General features: G+C 40.9%; 4 protein-coding genes across 6 annotated transcripts in view; 3 read left to right on the top strand and 1 right to left on the bottom strand.

The window, feature by feature from the left end:
* Positions 1–24,830, bottom strand: part of NF1 (neurofibromin 1) — a 95,870-nt gene that overhangs the window by 16,657 nt on the left and 54,383 nt on the right. For 2 of the 3 annotated variants that reach the window (XM_075440100.1, XM_075440099.1), the window contains 10 exons: positions 8,486–8,918; positions 7,905–8,245; positions 6,965–7,167; positions 5,748–5,941; positions 4,041–4,181; positions 3,533–3,812; positions 2,207–2,421; positions 1,927–1,988; positions 1,685–1,799; positions 949–1,050 (listed from right to left, as the gene is read on the bottom strand). In XM_075440100.1, coding sequence (XP_075296215.1) covers positions 949–1,050; positions 1,685–1,799; positions 1,927–1,988; positions 2,207–2,421; positions 3,533–3,812; positions 4,041–4,181; positions 5,748–5,941; positions 6,965–7,167; positions 7,905–8,245; positions 8,486–8,918 — 2,086 coding nt within the window. Of the gene's footprint in view, positions 1–948; positions 1,051–1,684; positions 1,800–1,926; positions 1,989–2,206; positions 2,422–3,532; positions 3,813–4,040; positions 4,182–4,867; positions 5,119–5,747; positions 5,942–6,964; positions 7,168–7,904; positions 8,246–8,485; positions 8,919–24,830 lie in introns of those variants that run through there. The other variant, XM_075440101.1, reaches the window with a different exon arrangement.
* EVI2A (ecotropic viral integration site 2A) lies at positions 10,181–13,864 on the top strand. Its single transcript, XM_009933004.2, has 2 exons — positions 10,181–10,336; positions 12,480–13,864. Exon 2 carries the CDS (start codon positions 12,496–12,498, stop codon positions 13,255–13,257), a length of 762 nt encoding a protein of 253 aa, XP_009931306.1. The 5' UTR covers positions 10,181–10,336; positions 12,480–12,495; the 3' UTR covers positions 13,258–13,864.
* On the top strand, positions 16,138–18,763 carry EVI2B (ecotropic viral integration site 2B). The gene is made up of 2 exons (XM_009933011.2): positions 16,138–16,279; positions 17,494–18,763. Exon 2 carries the CDS (start codon positions 17,525–17,527, stop codon positions 18,386–18,388), a length of 864 nt encoding a protein of 287 aa, XP_009931313.1. The 5' UTR covers positions 16,138–16,279; positions 17,494–17,524; the 3' UTR covers positions 18,389–18,763.
* OMG (oligodendrocyte myelin glycoprotein) lies at positions 20,357–24,308 on the top strand. The gene is made up of 2 exons (XM_009933003.2): positions 20,357–20,628; positions 21,369–24,308. The coding sequence occupies exon 2, from the start codon at positions 21,375–21,377 to the stop codon at positions 22,686–22,688; it is 1,314 nt and encodes a 437-aa protein (XP_009931305.1). The 5' UTR covers positions 20,357–20,628; positions 21,369–21,374; the 3' UTR covers positions 22,689–24,308.

The following is a 24,830-nucleotide window of genomic DNA, read 5'->3' on the forward strand; positions in this document are numbered from 1 at the left end:
CAGGGAAAACAAAGCTCCAGGACTGCACTTTCAGGTCAGTTCCTGTCAATGCAGGACTGGCAGTGGTTTTGTATGTGCAGCTCTGTCCTCCTCGTAGCAGGTTCTGTCCTCAGCCGCATCCATTCCAACAGAACAGATGCTCCCGTGAACCTGCAGTCTTCATGCACTTATCAGCCAAAGAGCAGAAAGGAAGCGAATTTGGAGCCTCCCCCCAAGCCATTCCTTCTCTCTTCTATTCCATCCCTTGCTTACAGAAACGTCAGGTGCATCCTGCTCTACACCAGACTGGACAGGAACGTGGCTTTTGTTCACAATTTGAGAGCACACACTGAAAATGGATTACAATTCTGCACATACAACTGGCCAGAAAATTTCTTCTCCAAATCAAAAAAGCATGCAGAAAAGAACTGGCATTCAACACATTCTGGGTCTCTTAAGCAGCACATTTGGCCAGGAACAAGTTTTATTTACTAACAGTAACTAGAGGAAGCTCTTCATTAACGGCATACCCATCGGCACGCAGATCAAACCATGAACTTGGACGTAACATACAGATGGGTAACTTCACGCCAGATCAGGCAAGACTGACGTTTGTTACAAGCCGTGATCTGAAAGGCACACATTAGCCACCAAACATTTGAAAGCCAAGACTGAAAATCTTTTGGAAAGAATTAAGCGAGCCTGCTACGGCCTTTGCCTACATCGCTGCGGCCCAGTTTGCTGGAGCGGAACAGGACATTCCGCAGCCTTTCCAACGCCTCCGCGCAGGCCCCACACGAGCACCTGTCGCCGTTTCCCACACGCAGCACTTTCGAGCGTGAGTCACAGCAGTGAAGTGTGAACTACAGATACCACAACACTTCCTTGCATTTTTGAGATTATACCCATACTTATAATTTTCATTTACAAAACATGTTCTCTGTTTACACTAAAATTGCAGTTGTTTACCTTATTCAGAAGCGGCTGCAGCTTGGTGAGTGCTATAACCGTAGCTTCTATCAGAACTTGGCTATTGTAATTATCAGGGCCTTTTAAACAGCTCTCAAGTCCCTTTTCGTTGGGAAAAAAAAGAGTAATTAAAAAGACAATAATAATTAGATTTTGCTTTGCAAAAAGACCATCAAAGCTCTAAACAATAATTGTTGCTCCTAACTAGTTTACAAAGCTTGAGCTCATTTTAAACCAATTCTCAAGAACTTTTACAAACAGGCATTTACACAGCAGTGATCCACACGTTGCTGAAAGGAACCGCACAATGTGCATTAAAAAAACAAGAGGTGCAGGACAGGGTGCAAGAATTAGAGAACAGCTCTTTTACAATTCAGATGCTGTTCAGTTCCAGCTATGGAACTCAGACTTCTTTAGAAAATATGGAACATCATTACCAAGCTAGGCAGTCTGTTTTGAAGATTTTCCTATGAATGTCCTGCTCTTTACTGTCTTACTTGTAACACATCAGTTAATTAACTTCCTTTAAAGAAAAAAAAAAAGGAAGTTGTGAATCATGTGCATGCAGCTAAATGCCTTAACAGAAAATTTCTCATTTATTTAAATACTGACTTCTGGATCAATCTCAGGATCTCACATTTTAAACTCAATATTGAAAACTACTGTTAATCCAGGAGTCTCAGCACTGACCAAACTTATCGCCACCAAATCAATTTATGGTATATGGGTCTATTACCTTGCTAAGAATTCGGATTATTTGTTTTATTTGTCCGTGAGACACACGTTTACTTATACAGCCGAAGACAACAAGTGCTCTTGGCTGCAGGGATGGGTTATATTGGAATGCAAACCTGTGAAGAGAGAGTACACTATATTAAACAAATATACAACAACTAGGCTGTGCAATGGGAAGTGGAGAATTCTAAGTGTACTACACAGGCGGGCAGGGGTTGTCACGTTTTGGGATCTGTGACATACTTTTGAGCTAGTTCAGTCCACTGGTCCAGCCACTTGCACGTTGGAATATCTCTCATACAAGCCTAAAAGGAATGATATTGTTTCAATACACATAACATTAAGAAAAAGTCCTTTTAAAATTCAGACTATACAGTTACATTAGTTCTCAGAAGTCAGCTACTTAGCTATCTACTACGACATCATGGGAGGTACAGCTCACTTGCACTGCCTGCCTGCAGAAAGTGTAAGCAGTGCCATTTTTACCCCTAACGGATAATTTCTTTTGTCTTGACCCACGTACCTCCATGATCTCCAACAAAGCTTCAGTAACAGTCTCCAGTGAAGTCAGTGCAAAAGTCTCCCTCTCATAGGACCCAGGTGAAAAGGACCTGTCTCGATAGCTGGAGCGGAACGCTATGACTGCGGCTGATTTCACTTTGCTGATTCCAAACAGCAAATAAAATTTGGGCAGAGAGAACTCAGTCAGGCTCAGCCTTAACACTTGCTTGGTCTCCTCTGTTGAAAAATTTGTACGCATTAGACTTAAACCACTGAAATTCAATCCGTATTTTAAACACTCTCAGGCTCACCCTCCCGCGAACACAAAAGCAGACAGTCATCCCATGTGCACTGGTCTGCTGCACAGACTGCTGCTACCAGTCACCAGGAAGATGCGTTCTAAAAACGGGTAGAAAGAAACTTGTTTAAAGATGTGGCTCCGTGAGACTTCTCCTCACATTGGTTCAGAAAATGGAAACCTGGAGAGTTCCTGCTTTGAAGTACCACCAACACTGTGAGCTCAAACTGCCACCAGATTCTGCTTTTGGCTCTGGCACTAAAGTGAAGAAAGCCACTTAAATCAGAAGAAAACGATGGCTGTGCTAGTAGCACTGAACATTTTTACAATTCTGAACTTTCATTTTGTTTCAGTGTACTTCAAATTCATTGTTTAAAAAGGAAGGCTTGCCTTTCTGTGCGTCAAAGCAAAGCTTTTCTTTATACAGATATATCTATGTGTGTGTGTCTTCACACACTCACTCTGTCAATATATATAGATATAAAATGAGCTTTCAGCTACTTAAAAGACAAGATTACATAATTTTTAATTTTTTTTTCCTGCACAAAATCTAGCCTGGTTTTATACTGTAGTTCTGCGGTAACAAGTGACAGCTACATATTTGCTAATACAAATTATTTTAGGACTGCTAAAATACAGCAGTATGCAAAAATACCTGTTTTAACAGTATAGTTTCACAATTCCCTTATGTAATTGGTATTTTTATTAACACATTATGCAACCCTTCAAAAGATGCACATCAGCCAGTTTTAGCACAGACGTATTTTCTCCTTTCTCTGCATTACAGGAACTCACTGGTACTTTCTTCTCTTTTTCTAAAACTCGTTATAGAAACAATCTACTTTATGCACCTGCTCTATACCAGAGTCATTTTTAAATCTCATACTCATTTGTTGTAGATCGTATCCTCATTCTGACTTGGACGCAAGCTGAACTACAACATGGTATTTTCAGACACTTGGAATAGTTTAAAGAGACAAAGACGACTCAAGTATTTCTCAAACAAACTAAGGAGTAATCAGCTTAATGGAGAATCTGAAAAAAACTTACCACTAAAGTGAAGCTGTGAACAAGTGCAAAGAGAATGAATGATGTTGATGACGAGACCATGCGTGGAAGCTCTGAGAGAAAGGGGACCAGTGGCCACCAACAAAGTAACAACGTGAAAGAGGTAGGGGAGATGTGCTGCCACATCCAGAGAATTGTTAAAGGAGAGCATCAGCATGTAACGTGCTAGAATAGCGATATCATCCCACATCAGGTGCTGTTCCAGCGTAGGAGTTGGAGACAGACAAGTCTTGTCGATTATTTTACACATCCTCCCGATCACCTGAGAAGACAGCAACCATTTTGTTGCACTCTAACGAAGAGCACAGATCAAAATTTCAGTAAAGACTATTACAGTTTAACATTGGAATTGTTCTAGTGCTTGGAACCTATTTTATCATGTCTTTCGCATTACTGCCTGTACTGAGTTATCAGGAAGCATCTCAGTGCACACGATTATGTAAGTTGAAATTAGTACATAAAAGGAAATCAAGGCAAAGAGGGAACTCACTTTGCTTGAAACCAATTTGACGTTTCCAGAAGCGAGCGCTACAGCCGTGTCTGCCATAACCTCAGCCTTGATGGATCCCAAGCCCCCCGTGGCGCTAGTTTTGATGAAACTGTCCAGCACTACATCAAGGAGATCTGTTATCTGTTAGAGAAAAAAAATCCTCTTTTATCCATCAGATTAACTTTATTTTTCCACAGTAAACCGCCTTTTAAATAAGCAATCATTCCTTTTATTAGTTGAAGATGCATAACTACCGTAAACTGAAGTATCAGTTTCAGTCATTGGTCATCCTTGTGGAAAAAAGCCTAATGTAAATTTTGGAAGTGTAAAGCTGAATTCCATCAGGTTTTACTCCAGATCAAAGTGCTTCAGAACTGTGGAAAACTATAATTTAGTTTGTATTATTTTAATTTTCTTTTCCATTTTGAAGTATTTATAAAATGCTGAACCTAAGAAGAAGAAATTGGATTTGAAGTGGAAGAAAAAAAGCATTTCCAAGAAAATAAGCCAGATCTCATCTGTCAAAGATTTTGCTTAGAGCACTAGCCACGTGTGAATATGGCTACTAGTAAAACAAAGTTGTTCTCATGTTAAACAAAAAAAAAAAAAAAGGACATGTAATATATGCAGGTAAGAACCAAATCTGTCCACGTGCACAGAGAACTCTACCACGCAGGCCAAGATTAATGCTATTTCAGTAGTGGTTCAAATTCAGCTCTCATTGCGTTATGAAAGATGACCCAGAATGGCAACCAGTTAAGTCAGTAATAACATTTCCGACTGCTGTGGAATATTTAATCTTTTAATTTTGCGTTTTCCATATTTACCTGTTAACAGCCTTTCACACTGGACATAACAGTCATATTGCTCTCAGCGTGACTTTAGCTTTCAAAACACATTGTGTTTTGTTTTCGGTTGGGTTTTTTGGGGGGTCTTTTTTTTTTGTTTTTTTGTTTGTTTGTTTCTTTCTTTCCAATTGGACCAAGTAAGAAAACGTGCTCATGCATCCACTTGACAGCTCTCCCACGTTCTCCAAGAGCAGCTTTGTGATGCTGAGCTGCATCAGTTTGGATGACAGCTAAAAAAAATTAAAATAGTAGGACAGTGAGAAAGTCGATACAAAGCTTGTGAGCAAGCCTGGCCACGGCAAGCAAAGCTGGTCTGGACTGTCTAGGCACCTCTCTCATGAATGGCACATATGACGTCAGCTTTATTTTTTCATTTTCTTTGCAGGGAGGATGAGGACAGAATTTGGCTAAGTGATAAGCTAATGACCAACAGGAGGATTAATATATTCTATTAATTGTAATCAAAATGCTTGTTTTAAAAGTGCAAACAGGAATAAAAGAGAAGCAAAATTCTTTCAATTCCACATGCCTAACACAACTCGGAACGCTAGTACTTTGTTCTTTCCATTCAGCAGCCGTACGTTCAGGGGCTTTGATGAAATAATCACTACTAATACCACAGATTTTTAATTTTCAGTTCTCCGGGCAGCCAGGAACACATTCATAGAAGCCAGAGTTCATTAATCATTTTACGAAGTATTTCACAGAACGGACACTTCAGCATAGACAGCACACTACTCTCCATACAGCTAATATACTTAGCTCATGCCAAGAAACATTTTATTTCTCTACGTTAAGTGGTTAAAAACTCTAGAATCTGCTTATAAACAAACCATAATAAATTCTGCAGAATTTGTACCTGTCCAAGACTTCCCCATATCTTAGCTTGAATGGAAGGATACATCTGCTTTTCATTTATTGTCATTGTTATAAGCTTGTCAAGAATAGCAGTGACTCGCTGGCGCTTCGCATCATCGTTGTGTTTACAGAATCGGACCAGATTGGACAGCCAGGGGGTCATATACTCCAGACAAAGATGTTTCAGTTCAATACCTGAAATAAAAATTCACTTTGTAACACAGAATCAGCACTGGTCTCTATTCAAACTAAGGATTTGTGAGCACTCTTCCTTTCAGTTTTATTGTCTAAAATAATTACTGTTGGAGCTGAGCAAATACGACTGGGCAAACAGACAACCTTCAAGAAGAAACCTACTCTAATCACGGCATCCAAGAAACATCTGTAGGAATGTGCAAGGGGATGCTGACATTTTCATATCTTCTCAAGAGATATGACATAAAGATGGGTACATTACTATTAGGCAGGGCTACTTCACATCATTTCTTTCTAATCTTGAGAATGTATTCTAAACAGCTTCCAACAGTGAAGTCAGAGCTGTATGATGCCTGGAAACAGAAGGATGACAGAAGTAGTGCAACAGAACGAGATTGACAATGGAGAGATTTAATCAATCTGCAAAGATCAATTCTGATCTGACTAAAGAACCCTGCAACTCTTCAGTGTATGCCCATTCTAGGGTTCAAACCTTCGCTGTCATGGACATCAAATATTGATCTTTGTTCTGCAAGATTCTCTATTTCTGGTGATTTAATAACAGCCTGATAGAGATCTACAAAACTATCAACAGCAATATGAAACAAATAATTTGTATTGTGATCTCTCTGAACTTAATCCTCTAAACGAATGTCTAGTAAAACTTGTTTTAATATAAATTTTGAAGTTTAAAAGGCAGCTGCCTTTTTTTTTTTTTTTTAAATCTACTTCATGAGAAAGGAAAGGGCACATTCAAATGTGGAAAGTAATGTTTTTGCTCCAACAGATGCCATTCCAGTTTGTGAAACTGCCTGGCTTCAGATTATTACACTACTTCGTTATTAAGAAACAGATACAAATGGATAAACTTGGAAACAGCTAAAACAGCTCTAGGAAGCATTTGCAATTCAAACCTACTGTGATCTAGTAACGTGAAGAAGGTTAATTGACCAAGCTAGACAGCTACCAATTTAAATCTTTTCAAATTCGTGGTTAGCACCAAGGAATACTAGTGTTACTTACTAGATTTGCTAAATCCAGAAATACACTCTTCCAAGAACTCTAAGGTAAGGTGTGGTTCGTTAGCTGCAAGAGTCTTACTAATAGATACAATAAAGAGCGTGTTGTTGGCAGGAATACACAGACCTGAAGTTTCCAGTAACTGGCCCTCAATCTTTAAATTAAAGGTACAGGTTAAGGCACATAGGAGATTATAGGCAGCAGACCTGTAACAAAGCAAGCAACATGACTTGTAATAGTTTTCTTGTACATTTTAGAATACATGCACTACACCAGGGCACCACAGTAGCAGAACTGACATTTTAACAATCAAATCAATATTGCTATATAAAAGATTACATTTAAACCCTGAACTTTTTCCCTGCACCAGTTAAGATTCAACAACTTTTGCCTTGGAGAAATTACTCCTCTACTTGCTTTAAACAATTTCTGATGAGCTTAAAGAGTATGCTTCAAGGACTTTGTACTGGACTCCTCAGCAAGGCCTTCAGTTCCAGGAACTTCTAAATATTTCCACGTGCGCCTGAGCTGCTGGGAGAGAGACTGCCAAGGGCCTGGGTGCCGCTGAGCCAGCACCCAGCCACAGCAGCCCCTCCTGGCAAGACCCAGGAGCCTGCTCTGAGAGGGGCAGCTCCCAGGTTATTAAACAAGGTCAACACCATGAAAATCAAATGCACCTAATAAAGGTATATTGCAAAGCATTAAGCACTTCTCCTTACAAAGAGAAACCAAGCTTCCTATATGCCTTCAGTTACCCTGACAGTAAGTACGCCCTTCTCCACCTACAGAAAACCCAATCATTCTTTATATTAAAAAGTACACTTTACCGAGTTGTGACGAAAGAAAAATTGTTTTGTGCAAGAGAGATCTGATAACACTAAGAAAACATTGGAAAAAATTCACATTTTTGACCAAAGTTGATATTACTTTAAAAGATCTGTACCGCAAACTGGGGTCTGAGCTTCCCAGGTTGAGCAGAGCAATGTTCAGCAGCGTTCCAGGGACGTCCTTGGGGCGGATTTTAGTGTGCTGTGGGATGGAGTCTGGTTGTGACAGCTCCCACCGTGTCCGTATGTGAATGATGGACCTAACGATGGCTTCACACTCCTGGTGCATGAAGGTGAGTGGTGTGCCTTGGTTGGCAATGGTTAAGGTAAACTGGTTCTCATCAACAAGACATATTTCCTCAATTTCAGAGGCATAGTATATATCATTTAAAAATACTGTTTGTCCCAGGACTCTTGTTCGTTCTGCTGACGTCACCTGCACAGCCGTCGATCCAACCTTAGAAAGAGAACAGAAAAACGACTCAGCACTGATTGCTAACAACACAAAGAGAGAAAAGTCTGACACTTCTAATTTTACAAAGATAAATGTATGAAATTTTATACTTCCTGAAGAGGCATACTAGTAATTTGTGGTTTCTCGTCAAGACAGCAGAGGAGAATTGAGAGACAGTAAATTCATATTCAAATCCTTATAAAAATATAACAATTAACGAGGAACAGCATTAAAAGGACTTACTTTAATAGAAACTTTGGTGTCTTTATGAGCCAGTTTGAGAGCATTGTGAAATACTTTCAAGTCCTCCTCCAAAGCCAAGGTAGCTGCTGGGAGTTTCTGCTGGTCGTGTTCGATGTGCTCTGCCAGTTTCCCCGGACAGTCTATGAAAATAAGCCTTTTGCTTCCTTTCAAACCTGTCAAGAGCCTTTCATGGTATTTGGTGTATTCTCTGACCCAAGAGTTACAGTTATAAATAAAAACTGCTGAGACATTTTCATAAGCAAAGCCTGGAAAAACTACAAACCATTTAGAAAGAAAGTCTGTTTTAAAGCGGTTACTGGGGCCGGCGTGTGTGAGGTCCACTACAATTTCATATGGCTTTGCATAGTATGGCTTCAGAGTTAGCAGCACGTGGTAGATCAGTAAATCTCCATTGATCTGACCAGTCTTGAACCTGTAAGAAAACCAGACAGACGTTGTTGGGTGGGCATTTCAGATCCATGTTACAAACGTCCGAGTGGTGCATTACACGTACTACTCCTACATTAAGCCACCCCGATCTTTCACACACTTCTAAAAATACCACCAGTCCAAAGCAGTGACCCCGGACTGGCAGCTAGAGCCTAGCGGCATCTGTTACTGCGCTGCCACGGCTCACGCTCCAGCCAAGGTCAGTGCCCAGCACGATGAAGCTTGACTTGGGATTCACCTCAACCTCATTTCGAAACGTCACGCCACCCACCACAGCCAAGCAACCTCCAGACAGACAGCAGGTTTCATCGACCACAAGGAAAAATAAAACCCATGCGGGAGAGCAACACTGCATCAATTGGATCAAAACTGGATTACAGGAAAAGAGATCAGAGTTTCTTTAAAAATGAATGTAAAGTGTAAGTCCCTCAAACTAACTTATTAACCTCTCTAGAGGTTCAAATAAGATCTATTTTTATATGTGGAAAAATACTTTTATTTCAGAAGTCCTAATTAAGACTAGTTAAGTGTCCGTACAGCAACTTTTTCAAAGGGTCTTAAACTCCTTTCGTTTGCCATATACTGCAGCATGCTCTCATGCTTGCTGGAGTGCTTCTAGGCACAGCCAGTACTCCAAGTGGTACAGAGGATCTCTCTGCAAAGCAAGTCCTTCCAGAAAAACATTCAGATAATACACAAATATTAAGAACCATTTGTTCTCGTTTAATCATTCTCTGAATTTTATGAGAACGGACAGCGCATCTGCTTGAACCAAGTCTCCAGAGTTAGAATAGCAGACAAAATTCTGCTAGGAAGAATCAATCAAAACTCAAACTCCGCCGCAGCCCGAGAACATCCAAGATGCTTTCAAATACCCATCGCTGTTTCAAGCTAGCATTAACTCAACTCTTCCAAGGCAAACCAACAGGCTATGGAAAGAGCTAATAAATACTGTCCGCACGTATGTAGCTCTGCGCGTACTGGGACACTGCTCTTGGTAACATCTGACGTAAACCACCTGAGCGCAGGATAACGGAGGGGATAAGTTTCACGAACGCAGAATATCAGTCTGCCAAAGGCACTTTTTTTCTTCCCTGTTACTTCCTGTTATTCTGAGTGCTAATTTGGGCAAGTTGGTGTTTTTCCCCCTCTAACGTCTCACAGTAGAGTTGTTACAGAAAGGAAGTGTGTCATCTCTGTGGTTTTACTTCTCCACTTAGAGTAAAAGACGTATAATTTCTGTTACAGATTTGCTTAAAAAATACCAGCGTTGTCTAAACCTATGTGCTTTATGTTAACGGTCATTTGCATCCTAAGAGCAAACACACGCACAAAGCAATTTTATTGTTAAAGGACTAAATATCTGAAACACCAACTCTCCTTTGACTACATCTTGGCAAGGTAAGTGCACATTTTCCTTCTCGCATTCTAAGTTCCATTTCAGAGTTTCTTAGATTTTGTAGAAAATTAAATGCCAAAGTATTGTTAAAGAAGTTTAAGAAACTAAAGAACAGTAATCTGTAAAAATCTCCAGCTGAATTAAGGAAGCCGATGTAACTGTATTTTTAGTTGTGTTAAAGGTTATTCCTAATCAGACTCCAAAGAATTAACAGTGACAGTCGCTGCTTCGCTCTGCTGCTGCTCTGTCCTGCAGATCTTGGTGTGCACTGATAGCAGACCCTATCAATACCCAGGCACCAAGGGTTGAACCAAAAAAACACCAAACCAGCTCTTCAACCATCAGTTCCTTTGCTCTCAGGGTTTTCAGAGAAGCCCTTAACAACATCAGTTAGGTTATTTTTTAAAAAAGCACATCTGGTCTAGATGGCTACAATTAACACTGGACTTACTGTGTTCTTGGAGGGAGTGGGCAGAGAGAGGAGCAGCTCTCAGACAGTAACATTAAATGCTGGAGTCTACCTGTACCAGCAAATGTGTCTCTGTTCTGCATGGCATGCAGAAACTTTCTGTGAAATGCTCTTATGATTCAAAAAAAAAAAAAAAAAAAAAAGGCTTTGCTTGTTTTGCTCTTTTCCTTTTTCAAGTATGCTACAAGGCATCCTCCAGGCAACCTTTACCATACAAGATAAAAATTCTATCTGAGCCATAAGATGGTTTCTAGTTCCAGCTTAGCAATAAGGATCCATCTCAGAATGGGGTCCAATGTTCTGTTACGGGTGAACAGCAGAGTGAAAGACAGGCATATCTTGCGTGGCTCCTCCGGCACGCTCCCCGGGGACACACCGGGCCCCAGCTTCTCTCCTGGTCCTGGAGCACTTGGCCAACGGAAGGGCTGCGTCGGGATGTCGCAAGAGAGGCAAGTTCACCCCTCTGATTTTTGGGAGTGACAACAGTAAGTTCTTCAGTAGGCATGCTAACTTTTGGCTATGATCAAAGTAAACATTGCCTGGAGCATTTCCAGATTACCTCACCTTGCAAACATAGAGCTATGCTTTGTTACCTTTAAACCAGTAGCTTCAAGAACAACTGTATTTATAAAAATAGCCGCGTTACTTTTGGTCATTCTCTACAGCAGTATTTACATTTGAACTACACGTAGTCTGTAGCACCCAAAGGAAACAGTTTGTTCTGTTAATAGAGACAGATGACAGAGAGACACTGGAGGGGACAGTAAGTGTCTCACACGTGCAAACCAGACGAAGCCGCAGCAGTGAAGCAGTCCATGACTCGTCTGATCTGTCGCTGTGATTTTGAGGTTATTGTCTCTGGATCAGACTGACCTAAAGATCAGTCTCCTGCCCTCCGGACAAATTCAGCAGGTGCAAATTTGAATACTACACAAATGTGAAACAGAACATACGAATGGTAATTCATTTGCAAAACGATCTCGGGCGTTTTAAAGAAAATGCCACAATCTGTAGCACGTTTGTGAGAAAAATTTTGAGAAGTACATTTGTGATAAACAGCCTTCTGTACAATAAAACAGAAAAATTAGCAAACAAAGATTCTCCTAGGCATTTATGAAATACTCCAGACAGCTGTGCTAAGAAATACAAACAATTAAAATAAGTTACAGCTGTCACTTACAGGAACATTTTTGATTAAAGCTTTTCACTCGACCATCTCTACAAGCAGGGTTGCATCTCCCACAATCAGGGCCACGCAGGAAAGTCAGAAGCAGTAATTCGTAAACTTGACATGGGTTTCTGCTTTCACTGTGTAAAAGCAGAAGTGATGAACTTGAAGTTGTAGTATGGCCAGCTTTAAAGAGGAGGAACTACCACAGAGTCTGCTTCTACACCAGTGAGTCGTTAGTAGGAAACACTTTTCTTTCTCTCTTTGCTCCATGTTCTTTTATAATCTGCACATATTTTCTATAACCTCAAACTGTCAGAAGCTCGAGACAACCTATTATTTCAGAATTCCAAGTACTTGAACTCTTCCCCCTACATCCACTAAAAATGAGGTCAAGTTGCATATTCTTCATCAAAAAGGCTGCTGCCTACTATTGCCCAAGAAGTCCAATTCAAACCTCTAAGAACTAGCATTCGCTAAACTAATACCGTGATTTGTATTTTTGCAGGTGACTAAATAGGAAGATGAAGACAAAGAGACATAGTAAACCACACTTCGCCTTCCCTGTCGGGATAATCTTTTCTTTGTGTTTGCAAACAAGTGCAAACCATACCGGCTATCCTAGGGTTATAAACCAAACCTGGAGTCCTATCAGCCAAAACCTAAGTGGAAGCAGGAACATAACAGAAGTCAACACAAATTCTCCTCTGAGCACCAATTTCAGCAGCAAAACATCTACTTTTGAAATGCAGACAGCTACCCTGCAATCCTTATCTTCAACAAGGGGCCAAAATTCAACATCTTCCCCTGCCAGAAGTGCTGTTTCTGCCAGTGGAGAATCTAGGAATACCAGCAAACCCAAGAATACGATGACAAAAGAAACATGTGAAGACAATAAGTCTCTTATATTGATTTGCTTCATTGTCATAGCAGTACTTGTGCTTATCTGCATCTTCTTACTTCTGTTGACAGTGGTAATAGCAAACAAAATGTCATATCTCAAAAAAACTAAGCAAGGAAAACGTAGGCCCAGGAGCAACGGCCATATCCTGGCAACCAACAGTTTATGGCCAACTGCAGCAGGAACATGGCAGCGGATGCCCAAGGAGACAACTGGAACCAACTTGGTAATGCAAGATTTCATATCGGGGAGAGATGCTGTGATCCAAAGCAAAACTGAAGACGAAGCTACTGAGAAACTCACAAAAGAAACAGATAATGAACAGGAAAACAAAGGTCCAAAGTTACACAAACCCATTTTAACCAATTTTGTAGTTGAGATTTAATTCATACAAAACTCATCTTCTGCCTTTTTTACGTCATTAATATATGGCAAAAGCTTAGCTTTCAAGCAATAACATGAATTCTAACACAGGAAAGCTAAATTCAGATCTTAGTTTTCCTTTTCTGACAGTGGGAATGCTGTAGCAACTTGTAGATCTAGAAGGGAGTAAGATGGTGTTAAATAGCTTTCTATAAATAGTGTCAAGAGTGGTTTTACTCCTTTGACCACAAATCACGGTGATAGGAGCTGAACAACAAAAGGACAGAAGCCTGCCCATTCTCAAAGACCATTAGGGGAACCGAAGGAAAGGACGGTTAGCCTAATAAATAAACCATACCATAAGGTGCTACACAGGTAGAACCAAGTTGTTTTTTTAAGAAAATCATAACTGAGTCACAATTTTGATGCAATTAATGAATCAGGAACCAGTCCCTCTCAAAATGCTCTTTCAAGTTTTTCTATCAAAAACTTTTTAAACCAGCTTAATCGCCTCTGAACCAGATTGACATTTGAATTATATTTATTGTGTTTTGACTCTGTGTATGAATATATGAAGTTTGTATTATATGTTAGGACATGACAACTGTTTCAATTTGTTATCTCCAATAAACTAGCAACATAAGTTTTTAAATAACTAGACTTACGTGATACTATTTCTCTAATCCAAAATATCACAAAAAATATTACACAAGGCGTTTTAGAATATTGTATTCCTATAACATCTGCTGAAAGTCAGTGAAGCTTTTCTGTGAGGACTAGCAGTGCTTTCTTGCATCACGGAAACACACTCCACTTTGTCCCAACACAACCAATTAGAACATGCCAAAAATGTCTTCAAAACCAACACAACTTTTAGTTTCTTTATTCTCATAGAGACCTGATTTTTCCCCTATTTCTGGGGAGCTGTCTATGTTTGGTCTCACTGCAGCAGAGCTTTGTTCTTTGAAGGAAAGATGTGAAGCTTTTCCCAGGCTACTTCTTGCGCTAAAGCCAATCTGTTGCACCAGGGTTACAAGCGCTGGACAAAGCTCTGAACACCCTGCGCGTCGGCAATAAACGTTTTTGACACAAGAGATGGCTCTATGAGTTTGAAAGAATCAGGACCTAAGACTGAATCCCCAGTTCACCCTCCATTACATCACCCATAAACTTCTCTGAAAGGGCACGTAAGAAGCAACAGAGAAACAAGACAACAGTACCATGGAAGCCAAGAGAGCGCAAGATCTCAAAAAAATGCAGCTGCCTGTGTCAAGTGGGTTTGTGTAGTAAGGAAGCTGAAGTTCGAAGGAGTTTGCAAGCTTGGCCCAGAACTGGGAGTCATTAGAACACAAGTTCATTGGAGATGGAGAAGAAAATAAAACCATCTACCAGGCAAATTCCAATGAATCTGCCATAAACCACAGATTCAGACCTTAGAGCTCAAGGGAGGAGGCACAACACAACACACCAGTAGAATGTGAGGACAGGGGATTATGTCAGACATTTTTAAAACATGATGAGAAAGGCCAGAAGAATAAGGGCAAACTGTGACAGATTGGTGATGACAACCCAGCAGTGAGAGGAGATGAGCTGACAGCATCTCACACTGGTGACAGTAAGGGAGCTGAAGGGCAGGGTTGGGGGATGCTGCATTGCAGTTACCTTCTGCCTCCCCAGAATGACCATATGAGCACGAGGCAACAGCAGAGGCTGTGCAAGTACTAAAAAAAGAATCTGAGCTAGCAAACGTGTGAATCTAACCTGGTGTAAAACTGCTCACAGCTATGGAGGCAACAGAACTAAACCAGGAGAACGAATTTGTATGGGGTAGACAGCCTCTGTACAGGAATACAGCAAGTTGCCAGGAGGCAGCAAATTAAAGAGGTAAACCAGTCACCGTGTCATGAAAAAAAGCAGGCAAAAAAAGGAAAGAATCATGATCATTATCAGTGGAAGGAAAAACAGGAAGGAAAAAGAACTGTCAACGAGGTGGGAACTGTGGCAAAAGAGGTGGAGAGGTGGAGACTCTGAGGGTTGAAAAGAATGTGGATGAGATGAAGAAATCAGACAAGAAACTGAGTTATAATGCGAGTGTGGGATCAGGATTTGTGTTTACTGCAGGGGTAGGGAGAGTCTGAAAACGAGAACTAGTGCAATCAGAAGACAGGCACAACAGGAAAAGCAGAAGGAGATGAAGAAGCTGCAGAAGAATCTGGCAGTAGTTCTTTGGCACTAGCAGAATACGCTTGCAAAATGCCGCAAGAACATATTTGTGCAGGTTTCTTTTTGTCAGGCAGCCTTTCTAGGCAAAAACGCTCAAGGAGACAAAGGAAAGTGGTTTGGGTGACACTAAATGGTATGGACAGAGACAGTGGGGAAACCGCTGTTCAGAGAGCACAGCCCCCCATGCGTGATGGCAGCGGGTACCGACGTCGTCCAGACAGAAAAGTAAGATGGAGAGTAGGAGGCAGGAGAAGGGCGAAATCCGTAGTTATCTGCCTTTTAATGCAACTACACAAATGCAGACGCGTAAGCGAGCCAGCATCCTGTGATCAGACAGCTTTTTCTGACTCACTGTAATGAACCTAAGGTTGATTTTTCCACTAATAGTCATGCCAGCGCACCAAACCCACCACTGAAATCAAATCAGTGAGATCCAAATCCCACCCAAACTTGCATATTTTTCGACTCGCACAGAAGTGACCGTAACTATTTGCAACAAAGACAGGAAAACGAGTATTTATGAATTTTTACATAGTATGCGCACACCAGACAAAAGCCACAAACATTTAAATAGTTGAGTTTTTACAACAACAACAGAGCTGAAAAGTTTGCTGCAAGCTCCGCGATAAGGCTCTCGGTGATCTCGCCCCTCGACGCTTCCTGCTGCGAGCGTTGGCACACTTCCTCCGCAGCTGCAGAAATCGCCTTCGACATGAAACAGGCCATTTTGAGCTGCTTGACTTTCAGCACACAGCCTGTCTCCCTAAGGCTTCACAGAAAAAAGTAAGACGATGCTTGCTTGACAGAAGATAAATGGGCAGGTAAGAATAACTTCAAGATGGAAAGGCTTAATATTTGTATTTTTTGGTTTGAACGGGAACTGCACTGTGTACAGCACTGTGTATGTCCTGATTTCAGGCTGTATTCAAAGCTCTTGTCGAATGTCTGTATCTCAGAACTATGAGGGTTTCAAACCCCTGTTGTTTGATGCTGTTACTATGAACTATCACAAACTCTACATTTAAGTATTATTTGGCTATCTTTTGAAGAGTGGAGCAGAAGCAAATGAAATGGAATCATTTGTACCTGTTATAAACCTTACAGAGCTTAGATCATAATGTTATCAAGTATCATTAATTTACTACACACAGGTGTTTACAGTCGCATCTGAAATTTAATTCTGCATATTTGTAAACCCATAAAGATTTATGCATATTAATTTCCCAGAAACAGCTTCACATGATGACCATTATAGTAACTAATAAATCAGCTCACATTGCGAAAGTCACTTCAGATATAAAAACCACTATGCAGTGGATGTGCTTTATGATTTGTTTCACACGGAGACATTCAGAGACCTGAACTCCAACCAGTACAGGGGGGTAGGGGAGAAATCTGTTTCATGCCAACAACTGCACATTAACACAACCTCCATCATTGCAGAAACTGTTCCACATGCAGGAATTTCTTTCTAAAAACAGTTTAACATTAGAATGCCGTTCCATTACAGCATCAGTATTTGGAAACTTTTTAAAAATTACTACACTCTACCCCTAACTGCTGAAGAGAGGCAAGGACAGGAAATCAAAGTTTAAAAGAACTGTAAAGAGCCCTTTACTTCGGTCTTGGCTGATACTCATCAAAACAAGACCATTTTCTTTACTTGTGACAATCCTTTTCGCCAACTCTGCTGCGAGTGTTTCACATTTTCTTCCAGGTCCATAACCATTTACATGACTGATAAATGCTGTTATTCTGAAACACGGTTAGGGCTTCTCTGCTGATACCTTTTTCTGATAGGGTAAAAAAAGTAATAATAATCAAGACCTTCTCTTCAAAGTCATTTAATTAGAATGATCAATAATGTTGAAAATCTGCCTGTTTGTAAAGTCAGCGACAAACCTGCTGATTATGCAACTCGAACAGACAAAATTCAGACATAGTATTAGCATAAAACTGTCTTGTGTCAGTAAAGTGTGACTATACCACAAATGCAGTTTTCAAGTTAATATCTTCTGTTTAATTCCTGCTATAGTAGAGGACATATTTAAAGAGGCTGCAGGAAAATGGCCAGCAACCAAGTAATTCTGTTTCTCTTCTATGGAGCAATCTGGAAATCACTTTCTACAGCAATACCTCAAAACGTTTCCATGAATAAAAGAAACATATACACCAGTGTCAGGAGTCCAGCAGAAGACAGGGATCCTCTATATCAGCCGCAAGCAGCCGGACTCGGTTTACACAAATCTGGAAGAGCACTGACTATCGCACCACCCCAGTTCCCCAAAGCACACCCAGAACCCAGTGATGGCAGCTGGATAGCAGCGCTGATCATTGGCATCATTTTGACTAGTATGATAACTGCTATCATTGTAATTCTTCTGTGGAAATGCTGCAAGAGGCCAGTTCTCGTTGATTCAAACTGGGCAGGTCGTTCTCCATTTGCAGATGGAGACACACCAGATGTCTTTATGGACTCTGACCAGTCTACCAAACGTTCATCGGTTTTATTTATGTTGCCTTGGAAATTGAAACCAGACACAAACTCACAGCAGGATCCCACCGCACCAGAGAAACCATCCCACAGCCCCACCAGTAACGATGCCAGCCCACTGCCTCCACCAGCAGAAGACTGCTCTGCAGCCAGGCTCCCCAGTTCCAGCCCGGATGCACCTCCAGCTCCCACCCCAGAAGCAGCGAGCTGTGCACGCGACTCCTGTCCTCACCCAGCCGCCTTCCCCGAAGCCCCAGATCTGCCGCCTCCACCCGACTGGCTCCAGGAACCCCCCGAAGATCACAGTTCAGATCTCAGCAGGTCCCAGGAATTTCGCTCAGAAACAGAGGAACAGTTGCCCCCCCCACCCGAGTTACTTATTCAAGAGATTCACGAATCACTGCCCCGGCTGTCGCAGCCAGAACACCCTCTGTAGACTGCCGAAACTGATTTCCAGCATACTTCACGTTTTCTTTAAACGAAGTATTCTTCAAATAACTAAAAAAAGCAGAAGCTGATGTAGGCAAGAACAGTGCGACCACAGCATGGGCATTTCCCCTGTGTTTCTTCACTTCAGCTTTCACAAAAGGGAACGACCTGCTTCTGCCTGAAGCAAATCATTTCAAGGCACAATGCAGGCTGTGCCCGCCGTGCACCTCTACCCAGGGACTGCGGACGCTGGAGCCCACAGCAAACAGAGCAGGCACACCTCTGTGCCAGCATACACCTGCGTGTAGCACACCCACTGGCACGGAGCTCTCACGGAACAGTACAGCTGCAGAGGTACTCGGATCTTCTAAACGTTGTTCCACTAGGCTGTGTAAATGAATGCTCATTGCATTAATTTTAATAAAGCTTTCTAATTCAAAGATGTTTTGGTTACTTAAAGCACAACGGAGCATTTGCTTACATACAAAGCTTCGAAGTCAAAAGCAAGCCTCAACGCCTCGACACGCGCACACACCGTCTTCCACACAAAGGCCCGTTTTCTGCACAGGACGGGGTAACCACGGATTACCGGTACCTGAAACAAACCCTCCTAAGAGCCACCACTTGTTCTTTACTCAGAGCAACGAGATTTCCTTTAGATCAAATATTGCCAGAAAGTGCACTGGTGCCAAACCTCCAGCCGCTTCCCCCCACTGAGTGGTAAAGCAGCGAAGAGGGCCAGTGAACAGTTGATACAGCGGTCGCTAAAAAGCCGAAATGGCTCCAAACCCTTGAAGAACAAGTACAAAAAGGCTGCCTTTTACCGAGGTACTTTTGGGTTTTATGGATAAAACAGAAGTAGCTTGCAGAACACCCAGGCAAATGATTAGCAGAATTGGTTGGGCGCATTCATTAATTTCTTCCTTTGGAGCAGTATTCTGAGAATGCACTCAATATTATTAATACAAATTTTAAAAATTAATTTAACACTGTGTGGATGCCAGATTCCTTTTAACTCGAGGTGTCCAGGTGTTCTACACGTTCCTTTCTGGGCCCCGAGTGCAAGCGAAGCTCACTGTCCTGTCCAGAGCCGCGCGCTGTGCTAAGCTGCCTTTCTGGTGGGAACGAGGAGGGTGGTCTCGGAAGTCTTTTTTTTTTTTTTTAACCAGTATTCAATGTTTAGATTTATCGAAAGAAGCTGCTAGATGCTGAAGCCAGCTGTTCTACGACATCTCCGCAAAATGGCAGAGTTCGTAGTGTTGAGTTTGTTTGGCGAGGAAATGCATTCGTGGATGTTGCACTGAGCACATGCTCTCACGTATTGTAACAATAAACTCCAAAATCTTTAAATTACCACTAAAAATTTACATCAGTTATGCAGATGCAATTCTAGGCTGCTATACATACCACGGACATAGGAAAAGATATTTACAATTTTTTGTACTATTTACATACGCTGTGTGATTGCGTATGTTTAAAGAATAGCATTCCAATTACACAAAGATTTTTTTTTTTTTTTTACGGCTTGTTGCATTCCGCCATGTTAAAATTAACAGCATTATAAACTATACCCACTCTTGTCATATTGTTTGGAGAAATTCAGATATAAGATTTCCTACAGAAATCTGTAAAATCCTACAAGCTGAGCTATATTCTACCTGACAATACAGCGATAGCCTGATCTGAGGAGCAGAACACTGAACATTTCAAAAATTATGAAAATATATTCTGCCAGTGTAGCTGAAAAGCGCTTAAGATAGGAAGCCTAAATTAACATTAAACTTTATTACAGGAAGAGAGGTTAATCGAAGCTAAAAAGGAACACAAACTTCATGTGACTTTTTAAATAGGAACATTTAAATGGAACCACAGCTTAAGCTAAAATAGGCTACAGAAATCTCGTTCAGTACTGTTTACGCAGGCAATCGCACACATTGCGTTCGGATGCATTAACACAGCATAAAATACAGATCCAGAGAAGTTAACTGACTGACATGATAAACCCCAGTTATTTTACTGAGTATGCTCGCCGGGCAACCAGTTTGAGTCAGCACCCACGACAGCTCTGCAGTCCTCCCGTGTAGTGCAGATCAGGTGGTTGCAGAGCCCGGCTAGCAGCAATACGATGCAGCTGAAGAGGCAAGCACAACCCACAGACAGCAACTGTAGCTACTCTCCAGAACAAGACGACCTCTAAGCTCCAATCTTTCACAGAAATGATGCGCTGATATTGCAGAAGAGATTACGGTAAGTTTGTGTTTTTTGTTTTTCATCACAAAAACCTACTCCAAAATCCGAGGCAGAAATAAGAATGAAATTATTAGTTGATGACAGATGCTTGCACCAGAAATTTGCTGCAGTGTCAGAGACTTCTTACTAACATTAATTCAGCTTTCAAACATGTGTTACAAGCTCTGAGGATGTAATTAACACTATAATAAGGACAAATAACAATGTGCATGTTAGCATAAACATGAAATCTGGGTTTCAAACTAAACTTGTAACAATTTAGGATGTATTTTAACTGATTCTACTTAAGCAAATAGCATGCATGTATGGGGGGGGGACTGCTACATTGCTGCAGAGATTTGTAACGCAGATCCACTGGACAGCCATTTTTTTCATCCTGTATAAAAGAACACATTATTCCAAACATAATATAGGCTTGAAATCACTAAAAACAAGAAGCAGACATTGTATAACATTTGGAAGAGACTTGCATTTTCGGAAGAAAGCCCTCATTTGAGCTTGAGGGGGAAAGGGAGATGAAAAAACAAGTCTCATTTTGCCAGACAACATGACAGTCTATGAAGGGATGCTTTGTAAAGTCTCTCTCGAACAATTCTAAAAAGGACCGTGCCACAAAGGGCTTTATTGATGTTTTTACTTAATTTCTCCTGCAAGTAGTCATTGCAAAGACAACCCTTCTAAAGAAATAATATATTACATGGACTTTAAGGGTGTCATTTTGGTATATTTATTTTCAGGCAACAATGGAATACCAGATATTGAATACATCTACCGGTCTGCTGGTCCTTCTGTTTTTCATACCCACTGGTTCGGGTATCTGTCCTTCTAACTGTACATGCTCAGGAAACGACAGGAATGTGGACTGTTCAGGCAGAAACTTCACCATACTGCCACACGGACTTCAAGACAACATTACATATTTAAATCTGTCCTTTAACCAGTTCATAGATCTTGATCATCAGCTAACCAGATTCACCAATTTGAGGACCCTTGATATTTCAAATAATTGGCTCAAGAATGTTCCTGCTCATCTGCCCAAGTCCTTATGGGAATTATATGCCACAAATAACAACATTAAAGTTCTTCAGAAACTCGACACAGCTTACCAGTGGAACCTTAAAGTGCTCGATGTTTCCAGGAATATGGTGGAAAGAGCTGTTCTGATCAACAACACACTGAGCAGCCTCAAGTTTCTCAATCTCAGCAGCAACAAACTTTGGACAGTTCCAACCAACATGCCCTACAACATCGAGACAGTGGATCTATCCAATAACTTCTTGTCCCAGATACTTCCAGGAACACTGCTGAGACTACAACACCTTACAAGCCTCTACCTGCACAACAACAAGTTCACGTACATTCCTGACAAAGCTTTCGACCAGCTCTTTCAGCTGCAAGTCGTAACACTGTATAACAACCCATGGTCCTGCAGCGACCAACAAAATATCCCTTATTTGCTTAAATGGGTGCAGGGAACAGCTGCCAGGGTTATTGGGGCTCCCTGTGCTAACCAGTCCGTGCTTTGGCTGAATGCCACACCATCCTCAGCGGCTCCCATGGACCCCAGCCTCATGATCAAAGGAATGAAGGCAGCAGAGAAGGCTACTCCTCCAGGGGCAACCGAACCAACCAAAGTGACAAAAATGCATAAACAGTTGAAAGCTAAGGAAGTTACTAGCTTGGCGACCTTAAGCCAAACTGTCCTGCTTACGAGCACAGACCGACCCCTGCTCCTCTACCCAGAAGATCGGACAAGCAGCAAGGTTGGTTCCCAAGAAGCAGCCGCCACACACACAATCTACGTCAAAGATTCAACCGAGGTGAACTCAAGCCTGACTCGTTCAACAGGATCATCCACTACTCCCATGACTTTAAGCATCACCAGTGGAATGCCAACAAACTACTCCAAAATGCCTCAAAGCACAACTGCTACCTTAAGAAAAGAGGAATCCACTACAAATATTTTGAATACTCGCGTGCCCTCCAAAGCAAGTATCTGTGAAACATATTTGTTTTATGTTGTGATGCTTAATGCAGTGGCAATGTTTATTGGCTAAGGGCTTGTTTCTCGTGAAAACTGAGTTTATTCCTGTGATACATAGCTGGAGTTCAGACATCCAGATGAAATAATGAATCAAAATACAAGAAATTTGAAGTTCTGACTCTGATCTAAAGAAAATAACATTTCTTAAATAAGTGCAAACTAATGTCTTGATACTAAGCTGCTACTTATTTTAATATGTCTTGAGTAAAACTAACCTATGATTTTGTTTTTAAAGATGTGCTTATTTTGTATTTAAATTTTTAATTTTACTTGCACAGAATAAAACACCAGAATTTTAAGTACTGATTTTATGTATAATTTTGTCATTAAACAACTGGGAAAAAACAGCAGGCCTGTATCATATCTGCATTGTCTTGCTTGACTTGCCAGTGAGCAATTCTTGTAAAATAGCAGCACAGATTCTTTGTAAGTTATGACAACATGCAAAGGAAGGGAAAAAATAAAGGAACTAAACCTAGCTGTTTCACTAATCAGAAGTTATTCCTGAGAAAAATCGCTAGCATGTGTATCTATGTTTGCTTCACATGTATTAGGATATTTTAAATATGAAGAACAAGTTTTGAATTTAGGAATTAAATACGACAATGCCATGATGTCTGCTAAGAGGGGGTAAACCGAGAAGGCACGGTCCAACTTCAGCATGGGAAAACTGGTAGGGGCTGATATCTCTTTTTGCTCTGTCTTGACTTCGAGACCGCAGGCAAGTTATTTCTCACTCTCCATATTTAAAAAAAAAGATAAACGTAGAGCAAAATACAAGATGTTCAATGCCATGCCACTCTCCAACAACAAGGAGTTACCTACACAAATTAATGAAATGGAATGCCTTATTTCAAGTGACATCCAAAAATCCGAATTGTTAGAATATTATCCTCAAAACAGTATGACAAAACAGCCAGAATGTATCAAACTACTACTTTTTAATCAGTAAAACTAACTATCAGCCAACTTCTAATGCAAGTTATGTAACAAATCAATTAAGCAATTAGTTCTCAAGCTGTCACTGAAACAATCCTTGAATATGGTGACCTAAACAAAAAAAAAAAAAAATTTAATTCACTCCATGGCATTGAACATGCCCAAATCCTTGCTTTATCAGGATGAGCATGAATGCTATTCTCCTTGACATCCGCACCATCAGTGAGTAGAAATAGTTGCACGCATGGTTCTGTCCACTCTAGGAAAATAATCTAAACTACGTGGCAAAGGTGCTCGATATACTACAGATGAAGTTTTGCAAACAGCATGAAACGAAAACTGAAGAACAAGTTCACTGCAAAAGTATTACTCACTTAGTATTGCAGATCTTTATACAATGTTTTCCATTCATTTCAGGCCATTTAATTTCCAGTTCTTGTAGCATGAAGGTGCTGCAAAACCCAGAAAACCTCACTACCGAGACTGGAGTCCTCCACCTACTTCTCCTAGGTGTCCATGAGGGCTGTAGACCATTTACAACCACTGGTGTCAGAGAAATCACAGCTTTCCAATTGTGAACAGTATTTCTACAACCAGAAATGTATTTTACTTTCTAACAGTAAATGTTACACAATGAATTTGTACAGTTATTTCATTGGCATTTAAGCAAAAATAAAGTTACGTTTGTATTGAACTGAATTAGTGACAGTGCCTCTTTTCAAATAAGCGCAGTAATATCACTGAATAGATAATATTTTATTACACAAACCTATTTCAAGCAGACATTTGGCTTAATCCTCATGTCTTACGGGGGAAAATGATGGTTAAATCAAATTATATTATTTTGATACTGGTGTATCCCTAATACTGTTTATTAATAAGCTGATGAGGTAGGGCCTGCCCTTCCCCTTCCTACCCTTTAGATCCTGCAAACACCTAGGGCATATCTCTGCCCATTAGAACAGCTAGCTCCTTCTCCCTCTCAAAAAATGACTCTCCAGGTTTAATAGGACAGAAAACTTGAGAAAAGAAACACCCTAAAACCAAAGACCGACATTTCATACATACATTTTCGGTATACAAGAACTAGTTATCCAAGTCAACGTGCAGACGACCTAGACCACAAGCAGTGTGTCCCCGGCACCTCCAGCAGCCAGCACGAGTGCCTCACCATGGAGTGGCTACCAGCAGTCTGAAGGAGTTGCCCACCTGCACC

The sequence above is a fragment of the Opisthocomus hoazin genome, chromosome 20 (genome assembly GCF_030867145.1).
Source record: "Opisthocomus hoazin isolate bOpiHoa1 chromosome 20, bOpiHoa1.hap1, whole genome shotgun sequence".
NCBI classification, from domain to species: Eukaryota; Metazoa; Chordata; class Aves; order Opisthocomiformes; family Opisthocomidae; genus Opisthocomus; species Opisthocomus hoazin.